Raw genomic sequence first — 23,329 nt, forward strand, 5'->3', positions numbered from 1 at the left:
AGGAAGACGTCCTGAAGGAGGTGATACTCGAGCTCGGTGCTGGAGGAGAAGTAGGAGTTACCCCACATGGAAGGAGGGGGCGGGGGGTCCGTGGGACCGTCCATTCCTTCTAGCTGATGGCAGGAGGAGCACAACCAGCTGCCAGGAGGGTCGGCCCAGTCCTCCCTCCCTTCTTGGCTTTCATTTTGCCCAGGGTCAAGTCGAGGCGGCTCCTGTTGCTTCTTCCCTCGGGAAATCGTGACAGTACTTTGTCTCTGCAAACGGAAGGGATGGTACAAGGGTTGAAATTGCCAATAAGACTCCCTTAACCAGCTCAGGTAGAGTCCTGAGGCCTCCTGCCCAGGTAGAGCACGCGCCACACCCTCTGCTCCTGTAAGTGACTTGGCAATTTCTAGTCAATCTCAACTGAATAGAAAGAAAATTCCAGAAGCCCTTGGGAAATGAGGCTGATGAGAATTATTTGGTTCATCAGTGACCGATTTCACTGGAAGGGGTGGATTAGAACATTCAGAAGCAGGGCTCCATCTCTGCCTTCATGTTTATGATTTCACATTTTTTAGATTGGTGCAGGTTCCTGGAGGGTTCTGGTCGCCTGGAGTGTTCCTTGGTGTTTAACTGTTTCTCGTGAATTTCGCCTTGTAAAGCTGTACAACTGGACTCTAAGATTAGTTGTGCTAAGAGATGATTTTGGTGGAGTTTCTTCCGTTTAATGAGAACTGTCTTTATAAGCCGTTTTTTACGTCTGACAGGTGTTGGTTTTTACCACCCAGAGTATTTATTTTTGTTCCATAAGTATGGGTTGATGAGGGTGATTTTTGACCTGAAACCATGTATCGTCAAAATTTGGACCTATTCATACGTTATTTTAGAAACTTTTAGTTGTAATGATGTCCTGAAGAACACACGTCCGTCAGCCCGAGGACGCGTGCGTCCCTGAACACATGGCTCCTAACTGGTGCCGTCTTTCCTGTTGTCTCCCTCGCAGACGTGCGGGCTGGGATGTCTGGTTCCTTGCCGGGAGGCTCTGTCATCAGTCGCTTATTGATTAATGCTGATCCCTTTAACTCCGAACCAGAAAACCTGTGAGTACGGGTGAATGGGGTGAACCAAGTGGTCATGTTGTTAGGAGAATTCAGGAGCGTAGACAACGGATTGGAATTAACTAGAGAAATTTGTGAACAGCCGACCGGGGGACCCCTTTCCAGTGGTGGTAGCTGATCAGGAAAACCTAGAAATTGTGAAGCCTCAGCTAAGGGGTGTGGTTGGAAACTTCCTGCGACAGGCCGGAGCCTGTCCTGGCTCGTTCCTGACTTCCCTCAGTGGCCATGCGCCAGTGGCTTCTCAGCATACCTACCGTTCTGGGGTTTTCCACAGGTTCAGAAACTCCTTTTGGGAACTACCTTTGCACTTGTTCTTTGCTGTCACCTCCAGATTGTTACTCTCCAGTATCCTTGGTTGGGCGCCTGTTGGCACCTTTTCCTGACAGCCTTCCTTCTCCGCTCTTGCTCTTCTGCTGTTCTGTTCTCCCTAGTTAGTGATGCGGACTCAGATTCCGGGGCTGGAAGCTCCCCTTGTGATCCGCAGAGAGAGACCGTCCTGGGTTTAGACTTGTAGGGAAGAAAGTTCCGATGCTGTTCTGTGCTCCTCGTGCTGTATCCTCTGCCCAGTTTTCAAGGCAGTGAGGACTTGTATACAGCAGGTTGGTGGAGTCTGTTCATGTGTATATAGAGGCCATTGAGGATACAAATGGTACATTGAAAATCTAAATTTTTCTTCCTGCTGTCTGATAGCAAGTTCTGGGCAGCTGTCGGCGAGTGGCAGTTGTTACAAGTTGCCGGACTTGCGCAACCTTGTCTGGTGTGGTGGGGGAGAGTAACAGCGAGAACCGTGCGGTTTACAGAAACCCTGGGTTTTGGGAACGCAGAGCTGGTAGTGTGCAGAGTGGCAGCCTCTGCTGTGCCAGTTTGCCAGAGCGGCCTTGGTTCAGATGCCTGGTGCCAGGTGCTGGCTGGGCTGGACTCCTCAGCGTCCTCGGCTCTGCCTCGCCTGCCTCCTGCCTGTCTGCTCCTCACGCCAGGCCCCTCCTGTGCCCGCCGACTCCGGGTCTGACTGAGGCTCTGGTCCTGACCCTTTCTGATGCTGTTTTCCTCAGTGAGGCCAGAGCCGTAGCCTCCGTGAGCATCGCCCACAGGGCCTCCGGAACTAGATATTTCGTCGTTTCCTTCACCTGAGGTCACTGAAGCTCCATGTTGGGCAGCTGAGTTGTTGGTCTCTCTTCAGACAGGCTGAGACTCCTCCCTCACCTGGAGGGACAAAGCTTTGCTCCTCCTTCCACCCAGCGGTGTGACAGGGTTGTCCCGCGGGGACCCAGGACTTGTGGTCACTCCACCTTTGCCTGCGATGGCCTCTGGGAGCCTGGCCATCTCCCGCTTCCCAGGTAGCTGCTGCCCCTCCTCCCAAGGCCCCGAGCCCGGTCTCTCCACCCCCTTCCCTGTCCCTGAGCCAGTCTTCTGGGCTGGATCCCTCTCTCTTCCCAGGAGCTATAAATGCTGGTCAACACGTGGTCTCCAGCTCAGAACACAGCTCTGTCCCAGAGCTTTGCTCCCCCTCAGCTGTTAGCACTCGGACTAGATGTGTCATAAACACATGTGCACGTGGCAACTGCACGTTCTCAGAGAAGACTGCAAAAGCCTGTTATCCTAAAACGTAGCAGAGTCTGGCCCCAGCAGTATTCTGCGCCCACCCACCCTGTGGAGTCTGTGGGGGTGCTTCCACCAGGAACGTCAGGAATGTACTTTCCTTCTTGCTGCTTCCTCTGGGTGGGGATCCGGGCCTCCTCCCTTCACCCACCTGTCCTGGAGGGACACCGGAGTCTGTGGCACCTGGGTGTGACCCCTGTGGCTGTGGTAATGGGGTTCCGGCTCCTGTAGCAGGAGGGCGGGGCCGGGCGGGAGCTTTACCAGCAGCCGGGGGAGCTGCGGAGGCCGGGCTGCCCGCTGGACGGGCTTAGGGCTGAGAAGCCGGAGTGAAATGTGTCTTCTCATTTGTGGTGGACCAGGAAGGGAGTGCTGTTGTCCCAGGGCAGGGATGGACCTCCTGAGATTTGGGGACTGCTTTGGTTGGGTCTAGGCATGTTTGGGGAACGTTCGGAGATCCAGAGTTCAAGCGTGTGTGTGCGCGTGCACCAGCGTTATCATCAGGTGTGACGTTGCTGGTGGGAATGTAAGACGGTGTAGCATTTTGGAAAACAGTCTGGCGGTTCCTCAAAACCTAGGGTTTCCATGTGGCCCAGCAGTTCCCCTCCTGCGCAGATCCCCAGAAGAAATGAAACATGTCCATGCTAAGCGTGTGTACCGATGTTAACAAGTAGTGCCCCAAAGTGAAACAACCCAGATGTCCATCAGCTGGCGAATGGACAAACAAAATGTGGTGTATCCACACAGTGGACTGTTATTTGGCCATTAAAAGGGATGAAGTACTGAACACGGATGACCTTGAAAACATCGTGCTCAGTGAAAGGAGTCAGACACAAAGGGCCACATATTGTGATTCCCTTTACATGCGATGGCTAGAGGAGGCAGACCGGCAGAGACATGGAGTAGATTAGTGGTTGCTGGGGGCTGGAAAGGGGGGTGTTGATCGTTAAAGCGTGTGGGCTTTCTTTTTGGGGTGATGAGATGTTCTAAAATTGTAGTGATGGTTACATGACTGTGAATACAATAAAAATCACTGACTTGCACATTTTAAATGGGTAAATTATAAGGTATGTGAATTATATCTCAGTAAAGCTGTTACCTAAAAAAAAAAGCTGTGAGTTTTGTCCTCAGGAAGAAATGCTTAGAGGTTGAGAGGCTGTGAAGTAAAACTGCTGAGCAGAGTTGTTTTAATCAGTCTGACCCCCCTCTGCAGAGAGTACTACACGGAGAAGTGTGTCATGAACAATTACTTTGGCATCGGCCTGGATGCCAAGATCTCCCTGGACTTCAACAACAAGCGAGACGAGCACCCGGAGAAGTGTAGGTGGGTGACGGCCTTGTGCGCCCTCCGTTTTTCCCATCTTCCTTGTTTTTCCTTCCGGGGAGTAAGGCAATTTCTGGAGTCAGCGCGTTGGAGGATGTGCAGAGTGCTGAGGCAGAAGACGAACATGGAACCTGATCGCCTTGTTGTCAGACAGGGAGGTGCTTTCATAAGGTGTGGGTGGGAGCAGGTGGAAGTCCAAGAGGCCAGCCTGGAGGAGGGTTCCAGCCCTAGGGTTGGCCAGGTCGGGGCAAATTCAACACAGAAAACCAGTGACTATAGTCAATCAGAACGGCTGAGTCTCTCACAAAAGTTGTAAGTCTGTGATGATGCTGTAAAGGGCAGGTAACGTAAGGTATGCTATGAAGTTATTGTGCCAGATACGTGAGTGCCAGCATCGTTGGTCAGCAATCTGTGTGTTCGTCACCACACCAGCCAACAGGGCCCATGAGAACTCACCCCTCTGTAGCAAGACGGCCACCTGAGAGGTCCCAAGGGGTTTTGCCGGGGATGTTCAGTTTCTTCTCCTAAATTACCACCTACTTGCTATTCTGGCCTGGGGAGAGGATGGAGAGAAGTGGGAAGGTTTCCTCCCAGGCTGAAGTAGAAATTCCCTCTCCTCCGTGGAAACACGGGAAGTGGAAGTTAATGTCTCCCACCCCACCTCACCCTGATCCCCTGGAGGAAGACACCGTTCAGGTGTGGCATCCTGGGAGAACTAGAGAGGGAGAAACTAGAGTGGAGTTGGGGCAGAGGACGGCCGTGGGTGCAGAAGTCAGGCGGGCCCTTGCTGGAGAGCCTGCAGACCTGCCCGTTTGCCCCATCTGGTCTGCGTCCCCGACTGGTGCCATTGTCACTTGGAGGGGAGCCGCTGGGGCAGCTGGATGGGAGAGAGTCACACTCACACCCGAGGAGTTGCCCAAATGTGTGGTTGGAAATTTCTAGGAAAACAAAACCAGGCTTAAGGACTCAAAAAACCTTTGAGCCCTGGGGCTCTTGAATGGAGGAAAACAGCTCAGTGGTCCCCAGGGGCATCCCTGCTGCACAGCACGTGCTGGTGAACCCGAATTGTTTCAAGACACCCCCATTAGTCTGAAAAATAACTGAAAAAGGCGTTAAAATGCACATAACTTAGCAGAGTAAAGTAGGCGAGGAGCAGGGCCACGTGTGGTACATTTTTAGAACCCTGGGAGCCTGGCATACCCGTCCCTGGGTTCACAGTGAGAGCTTTGAGAAGGTCTGCTTAGAAAAGTGCCATTTCCACGTATCTTTCCTGACGAGGTCATTGGGGACATTGGCAGAGAGGCCGCTGCCAAGAACTTCTGGAGCTCAGGAGTGGGGACAAGCTGCGTCCAGGCTAAGGGGTCCACTGGGTGAGTTTTAGGAGGGAGGTGCCTGCTGTGCAGGTGGAGTGAAGGGAGCCAGTCATCTCCCCGTAGATCTAGTACCTAGAGAAGGCTGAGGCAGGGGGCTCATGCGTTCGCCATCGGTACGTGCAGATCTGGGAAATATGAAGATTATTTTCTCCTTTGTGCTTTTCTGTGCTTTCCAAATTTTCTGCGGAAAGCCTAATTTTTATAGTCAGAAAAAAATCACAATATACATTTTTGTCAAGTTCTGTAATGTCTTAACTTTTTTACCTTTCAGGGTATGCTTACTTTCTTGGGAAATGTTACCTTTTAGCAGAATTTCCTGTCAATAACTGTATCTCTTTACACGTATCTTACATAGATGTGTAACAAGATCACGGCCTTCCTTAAGGCGGCGCTGCTGTAGGGCATTGTTGAGTCTGGCCGGCTTGTGGTCAGACGCTGTTCCTACGCTTTGAGCAGTGACTGGTTAACTGTGTGAAGAAAGCCACGACCCCTGTCAGTTCTGTGCTTTCCATCTCTAGGAGTCGAACCAAGAACATGATGTGGTACGGAGTCCTTGGAACCAAAGAGCTGCTGCACAGAACCTACAAGAACCTGGAGCAAAAGGTGCTGCTGGAGGTGAGCAGGAGGGGCCTCCCGCAGCTGCGGGCGGTTGGGCCTGTGTGGTCTCCTGTTCGTCTTCTCCTGACGGAGGGCAGACATCCCCCCCCCCCCCCCCCCGCCCTGTTGGCCCCTCGGTGGGAGCCCAGCTGCGACTGTGGCCTCCTGGGCCCCGGGGGCGGATTGCTGGTGAAAAAGGCCGTGCATCTTGACGCCGTGCTTCTCTTTTCTTTCCTCTTCCTGCGTTTCTCCTGCTCAGTGTGATGGGCGACCCATCCCACTGCCCAGTCTCCAGGGAATCGCTGTCCTCAACATCCCCAGCTACGCTGGAGGGACCAACTTCTGGGGGGGCACCAAGGAAGATGATGTACGTACGGGGTGCTGGGGGAGTGTGGGCTCAATGGGGGGGGAACCAGAGAGGCGGCCCCTTCAAGGAGTGTCAGCCACTTCAGGCCCCGACTCTCGGGGTGCTCTGTCATGATGTGGAGGGGTGGACAGAACAGCTCCCTTGTGCTGGCAGTGGGGGTACAGTGGAGAACAAGGCATAGGGCCCCCCCGCTCACCAGAAGGGTGGCCGAGCAGATGTGGTCACAGGCACAGGTGTGATGCAGAAGCCGGGCCCAACCCTGACTTGGATCGGTCTGGGATGGCTTTTAGGAGGAAGGGATGTCTACTCTGAGACCTGAAGGATGACTTGGGGTTGGCCAGGGCAGGTGGAGGGAGGGGAGGGACGGGGAGGCTGTTGCAGGCAGAGGGAACAGTGTATGTGAAGACTTAGTGACAAGACAGGGCACAGTGCGTGGAGGAAGTTCTCCAACGGCAGTGTGCAGCGGGTGGAGTGCAGAAAAGTTAGAACTCTCGTGGGGCTGTGTAGGCTGGGGAAGAAGTTTGGAATTGAGTCTAAGAACTGTGGGAGGCGTTGATGGGTTTTAACTAGGGGCATGGCTTCCTCCGTACATAAGAGCTAATGAAAATAGTTAACACATTGCACAGTTAACACGTGCTGGTGGCTAGTCTGGCACTATGCATGTGTTAATGCAGTCCTTGTAACAACCCCTTGAAGAACATGCCACTTTATCCCCATTTTACAGATGGGGAAACTGAGGAAGGGGGAAATTAAGTAACTTGCCCAAGCCCACACACACGGCTAGTAAGGGGCAGAAGCCCTCTCAGTAACAGATTCACCCCCTAGCTGTTGCTTCAGTTAGGACGCACCACCTCCTTGTGGTGGGCCTGTCTGGCTCTAACCACTGCAGCAGCCCCCGAGACTGAGAGCCCTGCATGTGGGGGCCGTGTCCAGGGAAGGTGGGAGCAGAGGTTAGCCTTAACACCGGCCCTTCAGACTTTTGCAGCCCCGTCGTTCGATGATAAGATTCTGGAGGTGGTCGCGGTGTTTGGCAGTATGCAGATGGCTGTGTCGCGGGTCATCAAGCTGCAGCATCACCGGATTGCCCAGGTACTGGCCGTGCTCCTGGAGTGGGGAGGGGCCTGGGAGAGCTGCGCCCTCCTCGCTAGATGAACTCCTGGTGCATAGAGCCCAAGAGAACGGGCGCTTTTCCAGGACCGCCCATAACCCTGCCTCCTGGTCCCGAGCCCCTTCTCACCTGCTGTATTAGGCAGTTAAAAAACACTTTCAAAATTGGGGCTGATTTGTACCCCGCCTGAGCTCCCTGCCCTGGCTTTTTCTGGGGTCCCACCTGTGTCCTGCCCCTCCTGCTGTGGTGGGATGAGGCGAGACAGGCCTGGCCTGAACTGGCCCCTGTGCCTGCAGCCTTCAGCAGCGGCAGCCTGAGTTTAGGGACAGAGTCTGAGCATGTGTGACCCGGGGAGTGAGTGTGGTCTTGCCTGGCTGCTCCAAGGCACAGCTGGGGAGGGGACACTGGGTGCAGGTTCCTCCATATTTCTGGTGGTGGGGTGGGAAGGGTCTGTCTCTGGGGTTGAGGAGGGCGGTGTTCTTATGCACAAGGACTCTGGGGGCTGACAGGCCCAGGTGACCTGAGCCCCAGGCTGTGATGGTCCAGTCCTTCCTGTGCCAGTCTGTCCCACAGTAGGCTGCTTGAATTTCACAGTTTTAACTCTTTGGCAGTATTTTTATCATGAAGAGGAACAGTGCGTTATTTATTTTTTTTTGTGAGGAGATCAGCCCTGTGCTAACATCTGCCAGTCCTCCTCTTTTTTTTTTTTTTTTTTCCTTTGCTGAGGAAGACTGGCCCCGGGCTAACATCTGTGCCCATCTTCCTCCACTTTATATGGGACGCCGCCACAGCATGGCTTGCCAAGCAGTGCGTCGGTGCATGCTCTGGATCCAGGCCTGCAAACCCCAGGCCGCCGCAGCGGAGTGCGGGCACTTAACAGCTTGCGCCACTGGCCGGCCCCAGGAACAGTGCGTTATTAACCACTCGTTGGGCATTTGCTCTGTTCTGAGAGTATTTGTACATGCCCAGGGACCCTTGGCTCTTGGTCATCACGATTCCCCACCCCGGGCCTGGCGCTTGTGTCTGACCACTGAGTTCTCACCGTGATCACAGATGCAGTGCTGGGTGAGGGGACAGTGGGCAGGATGGGTCAGACCGTTGGGTTCCATGAGCTGTGTCCAGACAGGGATGCTCTGACCACAGGGCGGGTCAGCTGTGGGTGTGTCCCCCAAGAGGTCTGCTGGTGTGTGCAGGGGTGTGTAGGACAGAAAGACCCCTTGGTTCAGCTCGGTGCGCGAGTAACGGCTGTAATGTTTGCTCAGTGTCGCACGGTGAAGATTTCCATCCTGGGGGATGAGGGCGTACCTGTGCAGGTGGACGGAGAGGCCTGGATCCAGCCACCGGGATACATTCGGATCATCCACAAGAACCGGGCACAGACACTCACCAGAGACAGGGTAAGGAGGGCTGCCTGCGGGGGCCCGGACAGAAGGGCCCCAGGCTCACCTGCGGGCGCACTGTGCACCTTCCAGAAGAAGAGCCAGAGTTTTTAATGTTTTGTTCTAGGAATTTATTTTTTTAGATGGAAGATTAAGCGAACAGGGCCATAATTTCTGGGACCATTCCTCCTCCCCCAGTGTAAAAGAGAACCCTGCCTCTCCTATCCTAGACGCTACCCTGCAGCGTCCCGGTAGTGTTTGTTCTTGATGGATACCTGGCCCCCTCTTGAGGGAGCGATCGACAGTGTAATGCTGGGTTGCTGTGCCCTAGGCGTTTGAGAACACCCTGAAGTCCTGGGAAGACAAGCAGAAGTGCGAACTGCCTCGCCCTCCGTCTTTCTCTCTGCACCCGGAGATCCTGTCTGAGGAGGAGGCCACCCAGATGGACCAGTTTGGACAGGCGGCGGGAGAGCTCATCCACAGGTGGGCTCTTGCCTTCTCGCCATGGTCAGCCTTCTCCCCTTGAGCATCTGGCCCCCAGTGGGACACAGGCGTTGAGTCCCTCCTCTGATCTCATTTGCTGGTCTGCTCCCTTCACGAGGCTGGGCGGGGTTTCTGCTCACCCTTGGCTGTGGTCTGTTTCCACTAACGGTCTTTCAGAGATTGCTTGGAATTCATGTGGATGGAAGCTTAAAGCCCACAGGTATTTTCAGAGCCAGCTCACAGATTTTAAAACCTATCCTGGATTCCTAGGAAGAACAGTCCCCTTTACTTTATCCCAGAGAGCAGGTTTGTTATTAAAAAATAAACTTTATGGTCATGTAAAAAAAAAAAGAAAGACAACAGCCAAAGGCGTTTTCTTCTCTTAGCCTTCGAGAAGCGGCTCCTGGAGCCACTGTGGACCTTCCAGCACGGTGGTCCCCGCTCTGCCACTGTCCATTGTCCCCACCTGCCTGGTGTGTCCCCTGCCGTCATGCCTCACTCTGGCAGGGTCGCGTCAGCCTGCTGACCTGTGCCCTCTCAGTTGCCACATCTGGTGACCTCTTTAGCCGCTGTCTGGTTCTCTTTCATCTGTACTCCACCTTCCTGCCTCAATGCTCCCCCCCGAGGCCGCGCGCGGGCCTGGTGCTCCGTGACCATCCCTCTGTGCTTCTTCCTGGCTTTCTCCTCGTCTGCCCTCACCGGAGCACTGCTGTCCGGCCGCTTCGGGGCTCTGCATGCCCTTCCGGGCGGTCCTTCTCACACCCTCTCCCCAGGCATCAGGCTCTCGGCCAGTAGGTTGGGAGCTCTCTGGGTGCCCCAGAGGCATTTCTGGTTCAGTGTGGCCGTTCTGGCTCCACATCCTTCTGTGAGCATGTCCCGTGCGCCGTGCTCTGTCTAAGGTGGTTGGCATCACCTCTGCCCCCCTCCTCCCCCCAGGCCTCCAACCAGTTCTTCCCCCGTGACCCAGTCGGTAACAAGGCTTGACTTTATTTCTTAAGTATTTATCCAGTTCCTTGCTGTGCAACAGGCTTCTAGCTGCCTCCTGTCTTCACTCTTGTCCCCTCAAAGCCTGTGGCAGCCCCGTGGTCTGCTGGGAAGGGGGACTACAGTCTGTCAGCAGCTCCCCATTTCATGGCCCAGGCTCAGGACAAGTTGCTCCCCAGTCCAGCCCACCCCACTGGCCTGCCTCGTGCTCTCCCTCTGCCCCCTGGTGCTCTCGCAGTGCCCAGCCCTGTCACCAGCTGCATTTGTGTGGGTCCCTCGGGCAAGGGGCTGCTGCCTGGGGCCGTGTCCCGGGGTCTGAGCTGTTTGTTAAACCAGGATTGTCCCCTTCAGAGGAGGGTCTTGTCGTCCCCGCTTGCAGAGCAGGGCAGGCACAGTCCCCTTCCAGGAAGGGTCGGGTCTCCACGCGGCAGCCCGCAAACTGTGCCGCTTACCAGCTTGCCGTCTTACAAGGCGTAAGCCTCATTTTGGGCCTTTCCCTCCCTGGTCGACTTGGAAAAACTGGGATTTTCACATCACATTTCCCACGTAAGACCTCCTCTGTTTGCTGCTGGTCAGGAAATGGTCAGCAAGGTCATCGTGGCCGAGCCACGGTCCATGGGCTTGTGTTCACGTGAGGGGACGGTGCAGGCCCCTTTGTGTGGTCTGACGATGCCGTGTCTCTCTCTAGCATCCGGGAGATCGCCCTGTCCCATCGAGCCGTGGAGCAGGAGCTCGCCCACGCCGTCAACGCCTGCTCCAAGTCCATGGACCGAGTGTACGGCAAGCCCAGAACCACGGAGGTACCTACGCTTTTCAGCTCTTCTCCTCTGGACCCCCGTCGCCCTTGGGCCTGCTGCATGGTGTCTGTTCTGTTCCTCCCAGGGGCTGAACTGCAGCTTCGTCCTGGAGATGGTCAGTAACATGAAAGCTCTGCGCAGCGAGACGGAGCTGCTGCTGGCCGGGAAGATGGCCCTGGTGAGCCGAGGGCCAGGCCCTCGCGGGCGTGCATGCCCGTGGTCGCGTGGAGGGCAGCACGTCTCAGTCCAGAATTCTAGACTCAGTGTCGGAAGGGGCCTCAGAGGCCGTCTGAGCTGACCACGTGGTTGGTTCCCAAACTCTTCTGGCCACATCTCAACCACGTCATCTCTAGCGTGTCTGATTCCTGCGGCAGGAAGGCCTTTGTTGTCGTAGACAGGCTTCCACCTTAGAAACCCACAGGGGTGGAACCGTCCGCCCGTGGCCAGGCACACGGCCCTTCTTCAGGCCCACAGAGCTTGTCGCCCCTCCTTTCTCAGCCAGCCCTGGGGTTTTACTGAATTGCAGAAGCTACATCGGGGAGACACCCAAGAGACGGTCTTGCCAACCTTGATTTAAAAAGTGAGGACGTGGAAGGCCAAGGAGGTGAAGGGACTTGCTGAAGGTCACATGGCTGGAGAACCACCCCAAAGGTCTAGTTTCCGTATCCTCTGGTCTCCTTCCAAAATATCGTGCTGTCCTGAGATGTTACAGCCGCCGCCTTTGCCGCCTCAGCATGTCCGCACTCTGGTGCGGGCAGACTGGTCCCATCCCTGTTTCTACAGAGGGGTCCCCAGGTAAACTGAGGCAGGTGGAGTGTCAGCCCTGCTAGCGTGGTTTTCAGGCAAGCTTGGTTTACTCCATTATTTATGAAAGGAGAGTTTAATTCTCTCACTTGACACTACTTACAAGGGGAAGTTCTGTGTTTGGCCCCTTAGCTGGTCTTCTGTGACTCAGTTTCCTTGGAAGTTTTTCTAAGAACTCTCTGAGAGGAGCTCAGCCCCAGGGCAGAGCTCATGCCTGCACGGGGGCTCAGCCGTGGCCCCAGCTCCTCCCTGCTGGTCACCAGCTGTGTCTCTCTTTCCTCCCTGCTGGAGCAGCAGTTAGATCCCCCTCAGAAGGAGCGGCTTGGGGCTGCTCTCGCCGAGATGGACCAGCAGCTCCGGAAGCTGGCGGACACCCCCTGGCTGTGCCAGCCCATGGAGCCCAGTGATGAAGAGGTATGTGGGTCCCAGGGCTTCAGCGTGGGCGCCCTGCACGCAGTGGGTCTTCCTGCAGTGCCTGCAGTCAGTGTGCTCCATGCAGCCTTGGGGTTAAGATGGTGTCAGTCTTGCGGCTCCTGAAACGGCTTCTCGAGACTTCTCTACTAAAACGCCTTCAAGGCACAGAGACAGACTGTGGCAGGTAGGAAGGAGCCAGGAGTTGGTGTTGAGAACAACCCTTGATGATGGGGGCACATGTTGCCCTTGGAAGCAGAGCTGTGGGGCTGGCCAGGAAGTGGGTAGGAGGAAGGCTGAGCCCAGCCCACTGCTTTCCCCCAGTGTGGGGACACATCGGTCAGAAAAATGGCAGCTTCTTGGAAGTTTGTAGTCAATGGGGTCAGAGTTGGTGTGTCCCACTCACAGTCACACTTCCTTTACACGCACTTAGAGGCCCCAGCTTGCCACAGATCCTGTAGCTGAGACAGACAGGAGGTTGGGCATATTGTGCCTGGGGGCGTAGAGCAGGCAGGAGGGCCCAGGAAAGGTGCTGGCTGGATGTCGGTTTTCATGGGCAGCATCTGGACAAAGCAAAGCCCAGACCACCTTCCTCTCAGGGCTGGAACAGAAGCACAGTCTCACAAGGTGAATATCTGCTAGACACAGACACTGGGCGCCCCGCCACCAGCTCCCTGTGTGAGAACCTGTGGGCAGCAGTGGGCAGGGTGCGGAGGAGGGCAGAGCAGCCCTCGTGCTCTCTCTGAACACAGGCATTTGTTGACAAAAGCAAACCCTGCATGGAAGACTGGCTCAGAGGCCTTCCAGCTGAGCAACAAAATTCAGCAATTTAAGAAGGAGGACACTTTGGTTTAAAAAGACAGGCCAAGCTCATCAAAAGTGGTTAAATAGTTAATTATAAACGTGATAAAAATTTCATTAAAAGAAAGTTACTAAAATAATAATATATAAAATATTCAATGGGTATAACAATAACGTAGTCCTCTAATTCCAGATTAAATTATCAGAGCCTGTGAGGTGGGCAGTGCGGTGGGTAGGCCAGGAGGAGGACACGGATAGAGCAATGAAAGCACGTTAAATTCCTCCTTGTACAGGGCCGGCCCTGTGGCTTAGCGGTTAAGTGCGTGGGCTCTGCTACGGGCGGCCCGGGTTCGGATCCCGGGTGCACACCGATGCACCGCTTCTCCATCCATGCTGAGGCCGTGTCCCACATACAGCAACTAGAAGGATGTGCAGCTATGACATACAACTATCTACTGGGGCTTTGGGGAAAAAAAAAATAAAATAAAATTATTAAAAAAAAAAAATTCCTCCTTGTAAAGGTGGAAGAAGATTAGAAAGTTCTTGACTGATAATTAGAGAAATGTATAGTCAGCAATGTTTTTAAAAACGTAAAGGTAGTTTTTCGTAGGATTGAAAAGATTTATGTCTTTGCAAATCACTACAAAAGACAAAAAATATAATCTATAGTGTAAAAGAAAATAAGAAGCCAGTCAAGATGCAGTTAACAGCATAAAAATAAGAAAATAGAACATGATACAGCTTCCCCTCTTAAAAAGCAGATTTATTCTCAGATTGTGTTAAGAAAGGAATGTAACCATATGCTGATCACAAATGCTCAGTTTTCTTTCCCATACCTCCAATAACTTATGAATCAGAAAGATTAAAAATAAAATAATTTCAAGGGAAACAATAAAAAAATTCAAAATAACAATATTAATATAAAAATAGAATTGCATACCTAAGGCAATAAATGATAAAAAAGAGGATCACTTTATATTGTAAAATATATTATTATTACACATAGTCATAAGCTTATGATGATTATAATAGTCTTAAAACCATCTGCTAAGTATATAGCATCTAAATGGGTTATTTAAAAGTATCTTTCTTATTTTCCAAAGTATGAGATTTTTTTCTAATTATATTTTTGTTACTGATTTTTAACTTAATTTCACTATGTTCAGAGGTGGTGGTTTATATGTTAGGAGTCCTTTGAAATTTGTTGAGACTTACTATATGGCCCAGTAGGTGGTTAGTTTTTAGAAATGTACCTCATATGCAGTTGTGTTATTTACATCATTAAGTCCTTACTGGTTTTTTTTTTTTTTTTTTTTTTCTTGATCTGTCTATGACTATTGAACTCTCTGATCATGAATGTGGATGTCTCAATTTATCTTCGTGGTTTTGTGCATTTTTGCTTTATGCATTTTGAGGCTATGTTATTGGGTGCATATAGGTTTTATCATTATGTAAAGATTTTTAGTAATGCTTTTTATCTTCAAGTCTACTTGTTTTGGTATATTCTTTTTCATACTTTTAAGCTTTACTTTTAAGCTTTATTTGGAGTCTCTCTCTTATAAATAGCATGTTGCTAAATTTGGGGGTTTTTATCCAGTCTGGTACTCTGTGTTTTAATTGGAGAGCTCAGTCTGTTTACATTTGTTGTGACTACTGATTATATTTAGATATATTTTTATCATATTTTATGTTTTCCATTTGTCCCACTTTTTCTGTTTCTTTTAATTTCTCCTTTTTGATTGATGAGTCTCTCCTTCCTCCCACATAATTCTGTTTGTCTTCTCTTCTAGTTTGGAAATAGATACTCTCTGTTTATTCTTTTAGTGAATCACCCCCAAAATTTTAATGTTAATTTACATGCATGAAATATGTAAAGCAAAAACCTCATGAAATCAGAGAAAGTGACAGAAACCAAATTGCAATGTGAGCCATCAGTATCAGCCCATGATTAATAATAATAAATTGTATCACAGCATCTGAACAAAAGAAAATTGAAAGAATATGTATGTATAGAAGCATGTATCATGTTTCTCTATAGAGAGGATTTTATGCTCTGTAAAGAGGGAGTATGCTTTCTTTTCTGTTGCCATTGGACATTTTCAAAATCTGATCATATTCTAGACCAGCACTACTGACAGTGGAAAACTGTTATCATTATAGAAATTGAGAGGAAGAGTTTAGGAACTTTTAAGCAATTGACAGAGGAAATTTTATTTCTGTTGAAAATGATAAAAAATTGAGGTATTTTATATGTCCTTTTTGATTTCATTTTTCTAGTAATGTATTTTATCATATTTCATTCAAGTACCAGTCTGCCATGGACTGGAAATCTTTAAAGCTGGTTGTTTTCCAGGGGTAGTTAGAGCAGCACAGTTCTAGGCCACAAGGAAGCCTCAGAGACTAACTCAAAGCAGAGATTGTGCCGGCCGTCAGCTGTGGCCCTTGCTCCCATGCCCTGCCCTGCCCTGCCCTACCCTGTCCTGCCTGTGGTCTAGCTCTTTCTCCATGCAGATTCCCACTGGAGACAGAGGGCGGCGATTTCCTTCAGTTCATGGGCAGCAGCAGCAGCTGCAGTGGGGGCTCGCAGCCTGGTGCCTGGTTGCAGGTGGTTTGTTTGGGACTCGCGGGTCTTACTACTAGAGCCTGTGTCACGGGGATTGTGGCTTCAATGCTTTAAGCCTAAAAATGTTTTCAAAACAAATATCACCAAATGCTGTATAGCCACCATGGAAACAAACACAAACCACCGCAAATCCTCCTGGATATCTGACCTAACGCATCCTCTAGGCCGTGTGCAGAGTGGCCCTGGGTTCTGGGGTTCCTAGTGTGGGCTGGGGAGACAGTGTGGGTGTTAGTTCTTACAGCAGTAGGTGGGAAATAGTGCAGATGGCACCCAAGGGCAGGTTTAGTTGCAAAACCAGAAACCCTCTGCAGCCAGTGCAGGCAGAGCAGGGAGGGGCTGGGGCAGTGTGATAGCAGACCTTCATCTGATGGAAGCCAAGGCTGGAAACCACAGCCGGCTGTCCTGGGAGTGAAGGGAGAACCACACTCGCTCCTGGGCCTCCCAGGCCTCCTGATTTCTCCGGCCTCCTCTACAGGCTGCCTTCCAGCTCTGCGCTCCCACCCTCTGGGGATCCCGCTCAGCCTCACCCAGGCAGGGGAAGAGACGGAGGGTGAAGTGCAGAGGGAAAAAGAACCTTGGAGGGGATGGTGCCCGTTTCTGCTAGCATAAAAATAGGAAAATTGTTCATTTGAAAGTAAGAAAAAAAGTGATAAATCGTGAACTGGTTCTTTGAAAGTAAAGTAAAATAAATTCAGCTACCCTCTGACAAATATAATCAAGGAAAAAAATGAACAAAATGAAGTGATAAAAGAAATGTAACAGTAAGAGAAGAAAATAAATCAAGGGGCTGGCCCCACGGCGTAGCGGTTAAGTGCACGCGCTCCGCTGCTGGCGGCCCGGGTTCGGATCCCGGGCGCACACTGATGCACGGCTTGTCAGGCCATGCTGAGGCCGCGTCCCACATAAGGTGGAGGAAGATGGACACGGATGTTAGCTCAGGGCCAGTCTTCCTCAGCAAAAAGAGGAGGATTGGCATGGATGTTAGCTCAGGGCTGATCTTCCTCACAAAAAAAAAGGAAAGAAAGAAAATAAATCAAGTTATATTCAAAGAAGTGCAAATAAATTTTAAAATCTTGATGAAACTGTTGATTTTTTAGGAAAAATTTAAATTACGCACATTGATGTCTGAAGACGTTTTAAGAAGAACAGCCGCAGAACAACTTGAAAAAATAATCTAAATATTACCTCCAAAGGAAGAATGTCAAGGCATATGTGATTTCCAGATATAAGAAACAGTATCAGAGCTAGTGGACATCGTCCCAGTTCATTTTTCAAATTGTGGTAAAAAACATTACATTTACCATCTTTGTCGATTTTAAACATACAGTTCAAGTAGCATTAAGTGTATTCACATTGTTATAAAACAAATCTCCAGAGCTTTCAAACAGTTGATTTTTTAAAGCTAGCACATCTGATTCCCAAATTCAGTATTATCAGTAGATCCGTAAAAATAATTCCTTTAAATCAAATAGTTGGCGAAAGATATTCTTTAGAAAAGAATTCCAGCTGGAAAGTGCAGAAGGGTTAATAGGCCATTTTGCATCCCCGGGGAGACACTGGATTTAGGCGTGTCAGCGAGGGATGGGGCACATCAGGGAGGGGCGCTGATCCACTGAGAGGACAGCGCCACTGGGGCGCCTTCACGCCTGAGAGCAGGAAGCTGGCTGAAAGCGCCCGTGGCCATCTCAGCGGCTCCGCGCGGGGAGGGAGCAGCGAGCACTCAGCCAGCCAGGACAGGAGTGTGTCCAGGACAGACAGCTGGTTCTCTACGGGTGAAGGACAAGGGAGGGCCGAGAGCCACAGCAGATGAGTGTCACTTGTGGACCTCGTGAGGGTCCTGACTCACGCAAACCAACCGTGAGAAGACCCCTTGAAACAGTGAGGGAGACTTGATACAAATGAATTCATTAGGTCTAATGAATTCTTGGTGGTGGAGGCAAGTGTGGTAACGGAGCTATGATTGTGTTTTAAAAAGAGAGTGTGCTTGTCTTTTAGAGTTGCGTATTTGAAGTATTTATGGGTGGAGTAATTTGCTGTCTGAAATTTGCTTTCAAAAGGCAGAGGAGACAAAATAAGTTAACATGTCGATAGTCAGCCTCATGCTACAAGTCGCCCCATCTTATGAAGGGATGAAAATATCCATTAAAAGTTAGACATAAATTTAATACTCGTGTATGCATTAAAAAAAGGGAATTATAAAGTCAGGGTTCTGTTAGAGGATGTGCACTGCGGTCGCCCCCGCCTGTGTCTGGTTCCTCTTGGGACAGAGGAGCCTGTGGCTGCAATGGTCACCTGGGAGCTAAAAGTCTTTCATGGAGCAGCTGTTAGAATTGGTAGTTTTGCCAAGTGTAGGAAATTTGTGAAAAGAGGTATCCACAGTCATTGGTTGGAAAATGGCACTGTAAGAAGCCTGTTCCATAGTAGAAAACTTAACACACAATGCCTGTGGTAAGAAGTCCATGAGGACCATACAGGGGCATGGGGAAGATGGGAGCAGCGCCGCTGAGCATGTTCCCCATGTGAAGAGGCTCGTTACTTCCAAACTCTAGGATTGGTGCAATACCAGTGAAATTCCCAATGGGTGGGGCTAGCCCCTTGGCCTAGTGGTTAAGTTCCACGTGCTCTGCTTCGGCAGCCCGGATTCGGTTCCTGGGCATGGACTTACACCACTTGTTGGCAGTCATGCTGTGGCGGCAACCCACATACAAAACAGAGGAAGATTGGCCACAGATGTTAGCTCAGGGTGAATCTTCCTCAGAGAAAAAAAATCGGGGCCGGCCTGCTGGCGCAAGCGGTTAAGTGCACGCGCTCGACTGTGGCGGCCCGGGGTTCGCTGGTTCCGATCCTGGGCGCGCACTGATGCACCACTTGTCAAGCCATGGTGTGGCGGCATCCCATATAAAGTGGAGGAAGCTGGGCACAGATGTTAGCCCAGGGCCAGCCTTCCTCAGCAAAAAAAGAGGAGGATTGGCAGATGTTAGCTCAGGGCTAGTCTTCCTCACACACACACACACACTCAAAAATCCCTGTGGAGTTTTTTTCACTGGGACCAAATGTCCCTGAGATGAGAAAGCATCTCATAAGGCTGTGGTCTAACCTTGCGGGTCAGTGTGGGGACGCAGGTAGGTGGGGCCCTGGGGCAGAATCCAGGCCAGCACAGGCAGGAGGAAATTGGCACCCCTGAAAAATACGGAACTGTGCTCTTTGTGAATTCAGTGGGTAATCACAGACACAGGATATAAACACGGGCATGTGTATTTGTGTTGCAGGAAAGAAGGTCCACAGACCAGGCGGGAAGGGCAGTGTTAGCTCAGCCGTCCCCTGGGCTGCTCGGTGCGGAGGTGGCCACTGAGCAGGGACCGCGTCCCCGTGTCACTCTTGTTCCCCTCCCTCCGAGAGTCTGCCTCGGGGAGTAGATCCAAGGAGAGAGTGCAGGCAAAGCTGCATTTAGAAAGATATGCAGAATCTTGAGAGCTGAAGCCTGCAGCGCGACACAAGACCCGCTAAATGACTCTTAGTAATCAGTGTAACGGCACTGATGTTTAGATAACGTTCATGAAGCTGCTGAATCACACGAGACATGCATGTTATAAAATGGAAAAACAGAATGTGAAAATAGACACTGTGATCACTATGAAACCTCTTTTAAAGGCATTAAAATCCACAATAAACACAAGACTAAAAATCAAGGGAAAACGCGAGAATCAATGAGTCTGGGAACCAAGCGTCTTTCCCGCCTCTGACAGAGATGGGACTGAGGCCTCGGTGAGTGGAGGTCTGACCCTCGGTGTTTCTCTCCCGCAGAATGTGATGCTGGATCTGTCCAAGCGCAGCCGCAGCGGGAAGTTCCGCCTCGTGACCAAGTTTAAGAAGGAGAAAAACAACAAGAACAGAGAGGCTCGCAGCAGCCTGGGAGCCCCGGGTACCGCCCTCCTCTGTTCTTCCGGCTGCCCGCTGTGGGGCCCCCCAGCCCTGCTTTCTCCCCCGTGGTCCTGGGCCACGGCCCTGGTCACCACGGCCCAGTCCGGCCTGCCCCGAGCCGTCTATCTGTGGCCACAGAGCTGCACCTTGCTTTCCTGCCCTGCGTTGGGCACTGACCCCTGTCACTCCCTGCCCTCAGCTCACTCTGTGCAGACTCCAGGTGACCGGCCCCCGAGCCGCCTGCCTGCCCTAGATTGGGGGTGTGAGGTGGGGAGGAGGACAGCAGAGGTGACAGGACAGACACAGAGCTCACACGCTGGGCCCGCTTCCTCTGAGGGGCTGCTGGTCCCTGATAATCGATCCTCTGATCAAGGCCCCCCCCACACTGGGAACTGGGCTACCGTGATTGTGGGTGCTGAAATCAATGGGAAATGGCACTTAAGGACATTTCTCCTTTGGGTCAATAAATCAGGGCTTCAAATCTCCATCCTAAGTGTCGGCCCTGAGCACAGCTGTCCCTAGCGTGCTCGGATGCTGGGCGGCCCCAGGCCTCGATTTGGGGGTGGCGTTTGCCACCAGTATGGATAGCTCCCTTTGATTTTTCTTCTTCACATCTTTGTCCAGAAATTGGGTTTCTTTTAATGATGGTGGCTCTGACTACATGAAATCTCTGCATGTCTCCCTTCCTGCCGTGTCCAGAAGTGAAATGAACCCTCTAGAAGGCAGAGGGAAAGCTGGCTTCAGCAGCCCAGTCAGATGGACGTTTCCCTCGTGTTTGGTGGTGTCTGGTCCCTCCTGGGACACAGGGGAGATGTCCAGAGGCTGATGGCCGACCTGGCAGGAACAGACACGGGCTCCTCCTGCAGCTCACGCCCCTCGAGAGGGCGGCTCCCCTGCCTCTCTCTGCACCCCTCGGGGTGGCGCCTGTGGCTGGGGGGTGGGTGCCTGCTGCTGGGGCGTCTTGGGCACTGGCTGCTGGGGTGTCTTGGGTGCCTGTTGCTGGGTGTCTCCTGCTGGCTCCTCGGGCATCTCAGGTGCTGGCTGCCGCCTGCCTTGTGTGGGGCTCTGGGCACTCACTGCACTCGTGCTTTTCCGTCTCTGACAGTTCACCTCTGGGGGACAGAGGAGGTTGCTGCCTGGCTGGAGCACCTCAGTCTCTCTGAGTATAAGGACATCTTCACACGGCACGACATCCGGGGCTCCGAGCTCCTGCACCTGGAGCGGAGGGACCTCAAGGTACTTCCACAGTGTGTCCTGGGGACCTGCACCAGGGCGTCCCTGCAGCTCCCTTCTCCGTCCCCTCCTCTGCCTTGGTCGTGTCCCGGCACCAGGATTCTCTCCACGGTTCTCAGGCCTTTGTGCAGGACGCAGGGTGACGTGTGGTGGTGGCCGAGAGACCCCCCGCCTCCGGCAGGCAGAGCCAGGGCAGACGTAGGGGGAGAGCTTGCTCTTCTGGGCCTGATTGGACGCTGAACTCTTTCAACATTGAAACCCTGAAACCTTGTTGGGGCCACAGCCCTGCGCTCTTGGGTCAGCTGAGCGGCTGTGTGTGACAACACTGTCTGGCTGCAGGAGCCCAGCCCTGGGGCTCCCTCTGCGGTTGACACAGTCCATCCGGGTCCAGAAGCCCAGGCGGCTGCGGGCGCTGCGGCTCCTCCAGGGTCACACCCGTCTCCGCGCCGCTGCCTGGGCCGGCGCCGCACTGCGTCCCTCGGGGAGGCCGGGGAGCGGGGGCGCTCGGCCAGCTCGCGGTGGGGCTAGCTCAGGGCCACGTCCTGAGTGGGTGGAAGGCCACCGCGGGCATCCTGGACAGTGGCTTCCTCGGGTCACGTCATCCACTGCTGCCAGGCCTGTGTTTGTGTTGTCCCGTGTCCCTTGATGTCATCAGTGTTGGCGTGGGTGTGTGTGGTGGTGGCGGGCGTCTGTGCCATTGTTCTCTCTGCCCTTCCCATCGTGTCAACGTCTTCATCATTTTCACCCTCCTTTGTGTTCAGACTCAAGTGGGGGCCTGCCAGGTGGCCTGCTGTGGTGTCAGAGTGGCTGTCCTCTTGTTGCAGGACCTCGGCGTGACCAAGGTGGGCCACATGAAGAGGATCCTGTGTGGCATCAAGGAGCTGAGCCGCAGCACCCCTGCCACCGAGGCCTAGCCTTGGCCCTCGCGGCCTGTGTCCTCGGCTCCTCCCGCGACTGAGGCTGGGGCGCAGCGCGAGTCCCCTGTCATGGTGCTACTCCCTTTGCTGGCGACAGGAAGCCTCCCAGATACCAACATAGCTACCTGTGAAACCACACCTTTTCCACCCGGCGTCGCGAGGGGCAAACCGTGCCACCACCCCTCGGCTCTCGCTGACCCGTCTCGGGCCGGGCCTGGCCCCGGGCACCACGTGACCGGCAGAAAGGACCTGTCTGGGCGGCACACAGTTGTCCTGTGGGCTCCTCTCCGTGTGCCCTTCAGTGGCGCGTCGGGTGGCACCATCTCCTGAGCGTTCTAACACTGGCCCAGCTGCAGCGTCCCACTCTGGAAAGTTCCGTGCCTGCCAGCCACTCTGTGGTTCTTGAGCAGCGCCGCGAGGCCGCCCACTGCTGTTGTCCTCTGTTGATTAATAGGGTCTTTAACAAAGGTCCTGCCTTTCTTGGTCTGAAGCGACACAGATGCATTTCCAGGCCTGTTCGTTTTAGTTTGACATGAAGAGAAAGAAAAAACCCCTCCTCTTTAAGTCAAGTCATCGGGTAGTTCCGTGCTTGGACCCATGAGTCCCCTCCCTGTCTGCCTCTGGTCCCTTGTGGTTCGCGCCACTTCCCCCTGAGCTGCAGGAGTGGGGAGGTGGTCCATAGCCCCTGGGGTCCTGCCTGGGGCCAAGAGTGGACGGGATGTGTGTGCGCGTTAGTTCCGGAAGCTTCCCAGGCTCTGGGGAACCGCTTTCCATCCTCTGCTTCCCAGGCAGCAGCCCGGGGTGGGCTGTCCAGGGTCTCTGACCCTGTGGTCGCTTCTCGTGCCACCAGGCCCCATGTCCCTGGAGGTGTTGAGAGAAGGCTGAGCCAGGGGGACGGTCCCCAGGCGGCACCCTGGCCTCACTGCCTCTGACTGCCCCTTCCTCCCCCTTCCGAAGACGGCCGCACCCCACGGGGCTCCCCCTATCCTAGAAAGGGGGCTCCTCAACCCACTCTGCATGTGGGGGCCGCAGCCAGGGCCCCCCACCCCGAAGGGAGGCCTGGGGGTTAGTGAGGTCAGTGGGCTGGCGCCGCTGCCCACACCCCGCACTTTGCTTCACCGCATCGTCCGAGGGGGCGGGCAGTGTGGGGAACTGGCGGCCGAGCAGCATTTACCCGCCCCTGGCTCTGCAGACCCCGCTGCCAGTGCCCCTTCCAGCGCCCGCCGGGCCTGCCTCTGGATTGGCGGTGTCCCACTGGTGGTCCACGGCCTGCTCGTCTCCGCGTGTGGAGGGGCAGTGTTGGGGTTTGGGGTGAGAGTCCTGTGATCTGCACATGCTCTCAGCCGCTCCCCTGCAGGTGACTGGGGCAGTTGTGGGTCCCCCTCCTTGCCCCGTCATTCTCTCTGCAGTCACAACAGCTGGATTAGATGGAGGAAGGTGGAGAGCGAGTCCTGCCACCAGCCGTCACTCGATTTCAAAGTAGAACAGGCTGACAGAGGAGGTCATGGACC

The 23,329-nt window shown here is 53.2% G+C and overlaps 1 protein-coding gene across 4 annotated transcripts in view; it reads left to right on the forward strand.

Annotated features, from left to right (window-relative positions):
• Nucleotides 1–22,953, forward strand: part of DGKD (diacylglycerol kinase delta) — a 109,708-nt gene extending 86,755 nt beyond the window's left edge. For 3 of the 4 annotated variants that reach the window (XM_058533242.1, XM_058533244.1, XM_058533246.1), the window contains 13 exons: nucleotides 986–1,082; nucleotides 3,910–4,020; nucleotides 5,912–6,008; nucleotides 6,250–6,357; nucleotides 7,333–7,446; nucleotides 8,728–8,862; nucleotides 9,176–9,327; nucleotides 11,000–11,111; nucleotides 11,194–11,286; nucleotides 12,207–12,326; nucleotides 19,552–19,669; nucleotides 20,774–20,904; nucleotides 21,726–22,953. In XM_058533242.1, coding sequence (XP_058389225.1) covers nucleotides 986–1,082; nucleotides 3,910–4,020; nucleotides 5,912–6,008; nucleotides 6,250–6,357; nucleotides 7,333–7,446; nucleotides 8,728–8,862; nucleotides 9,176–9,327; nucleotides 11,000–11,111; nucleotides 11,194–11,286; nucleotides 12,207–12,326; nucleotides 19,552–19,669; nucleotides 20,774–20,904; nucleotides 21,726–21,815 — 1,478 coding nt within the window. In that variant the 3' untranslated portion in view covers nucleotides 21,816–22,953. The remainder of the gene's footprint in view (nucleotides 1–985; nucleotides 1,083–3,909; nucleotides 4,021–5,911; nucleotides 6,009–6,249; nucleotides 6,358–7,332; nucleotides 7,447–8,727; nucleotides 8,863–9,175; nucleotides 9,328–10,999; nucleotides 11,112–11,193; nucleotides 11,287–12,206; nucleotides 12,327–19,551; nucleotides 19,670–20,773; nucleotides 20,905–21,725) is intronic. The other variant, XM_058533243.1, reaches the window with a different exon arrangement.
• The last annotated feature ends 376 nt before the right edge of the window (nucleotides 22,954–23,329 follow it).

The sequence above is a fragment of the Diceros bicornis genome, chromosome 37 (genome assembly GCF_020826845.1).
Source record: "Diceros bicornis minor isolate mBicDic1 chromosome 37, mDicBic1.mat.cur, whole genome shotgun sequence".
NCBI classification, from domain to species: Eukaryota; Metazoa; Chordata; class Mammalia; order Perissodactyla; family Rhinocerotidae; genus Diceros; species Diceros bicornis.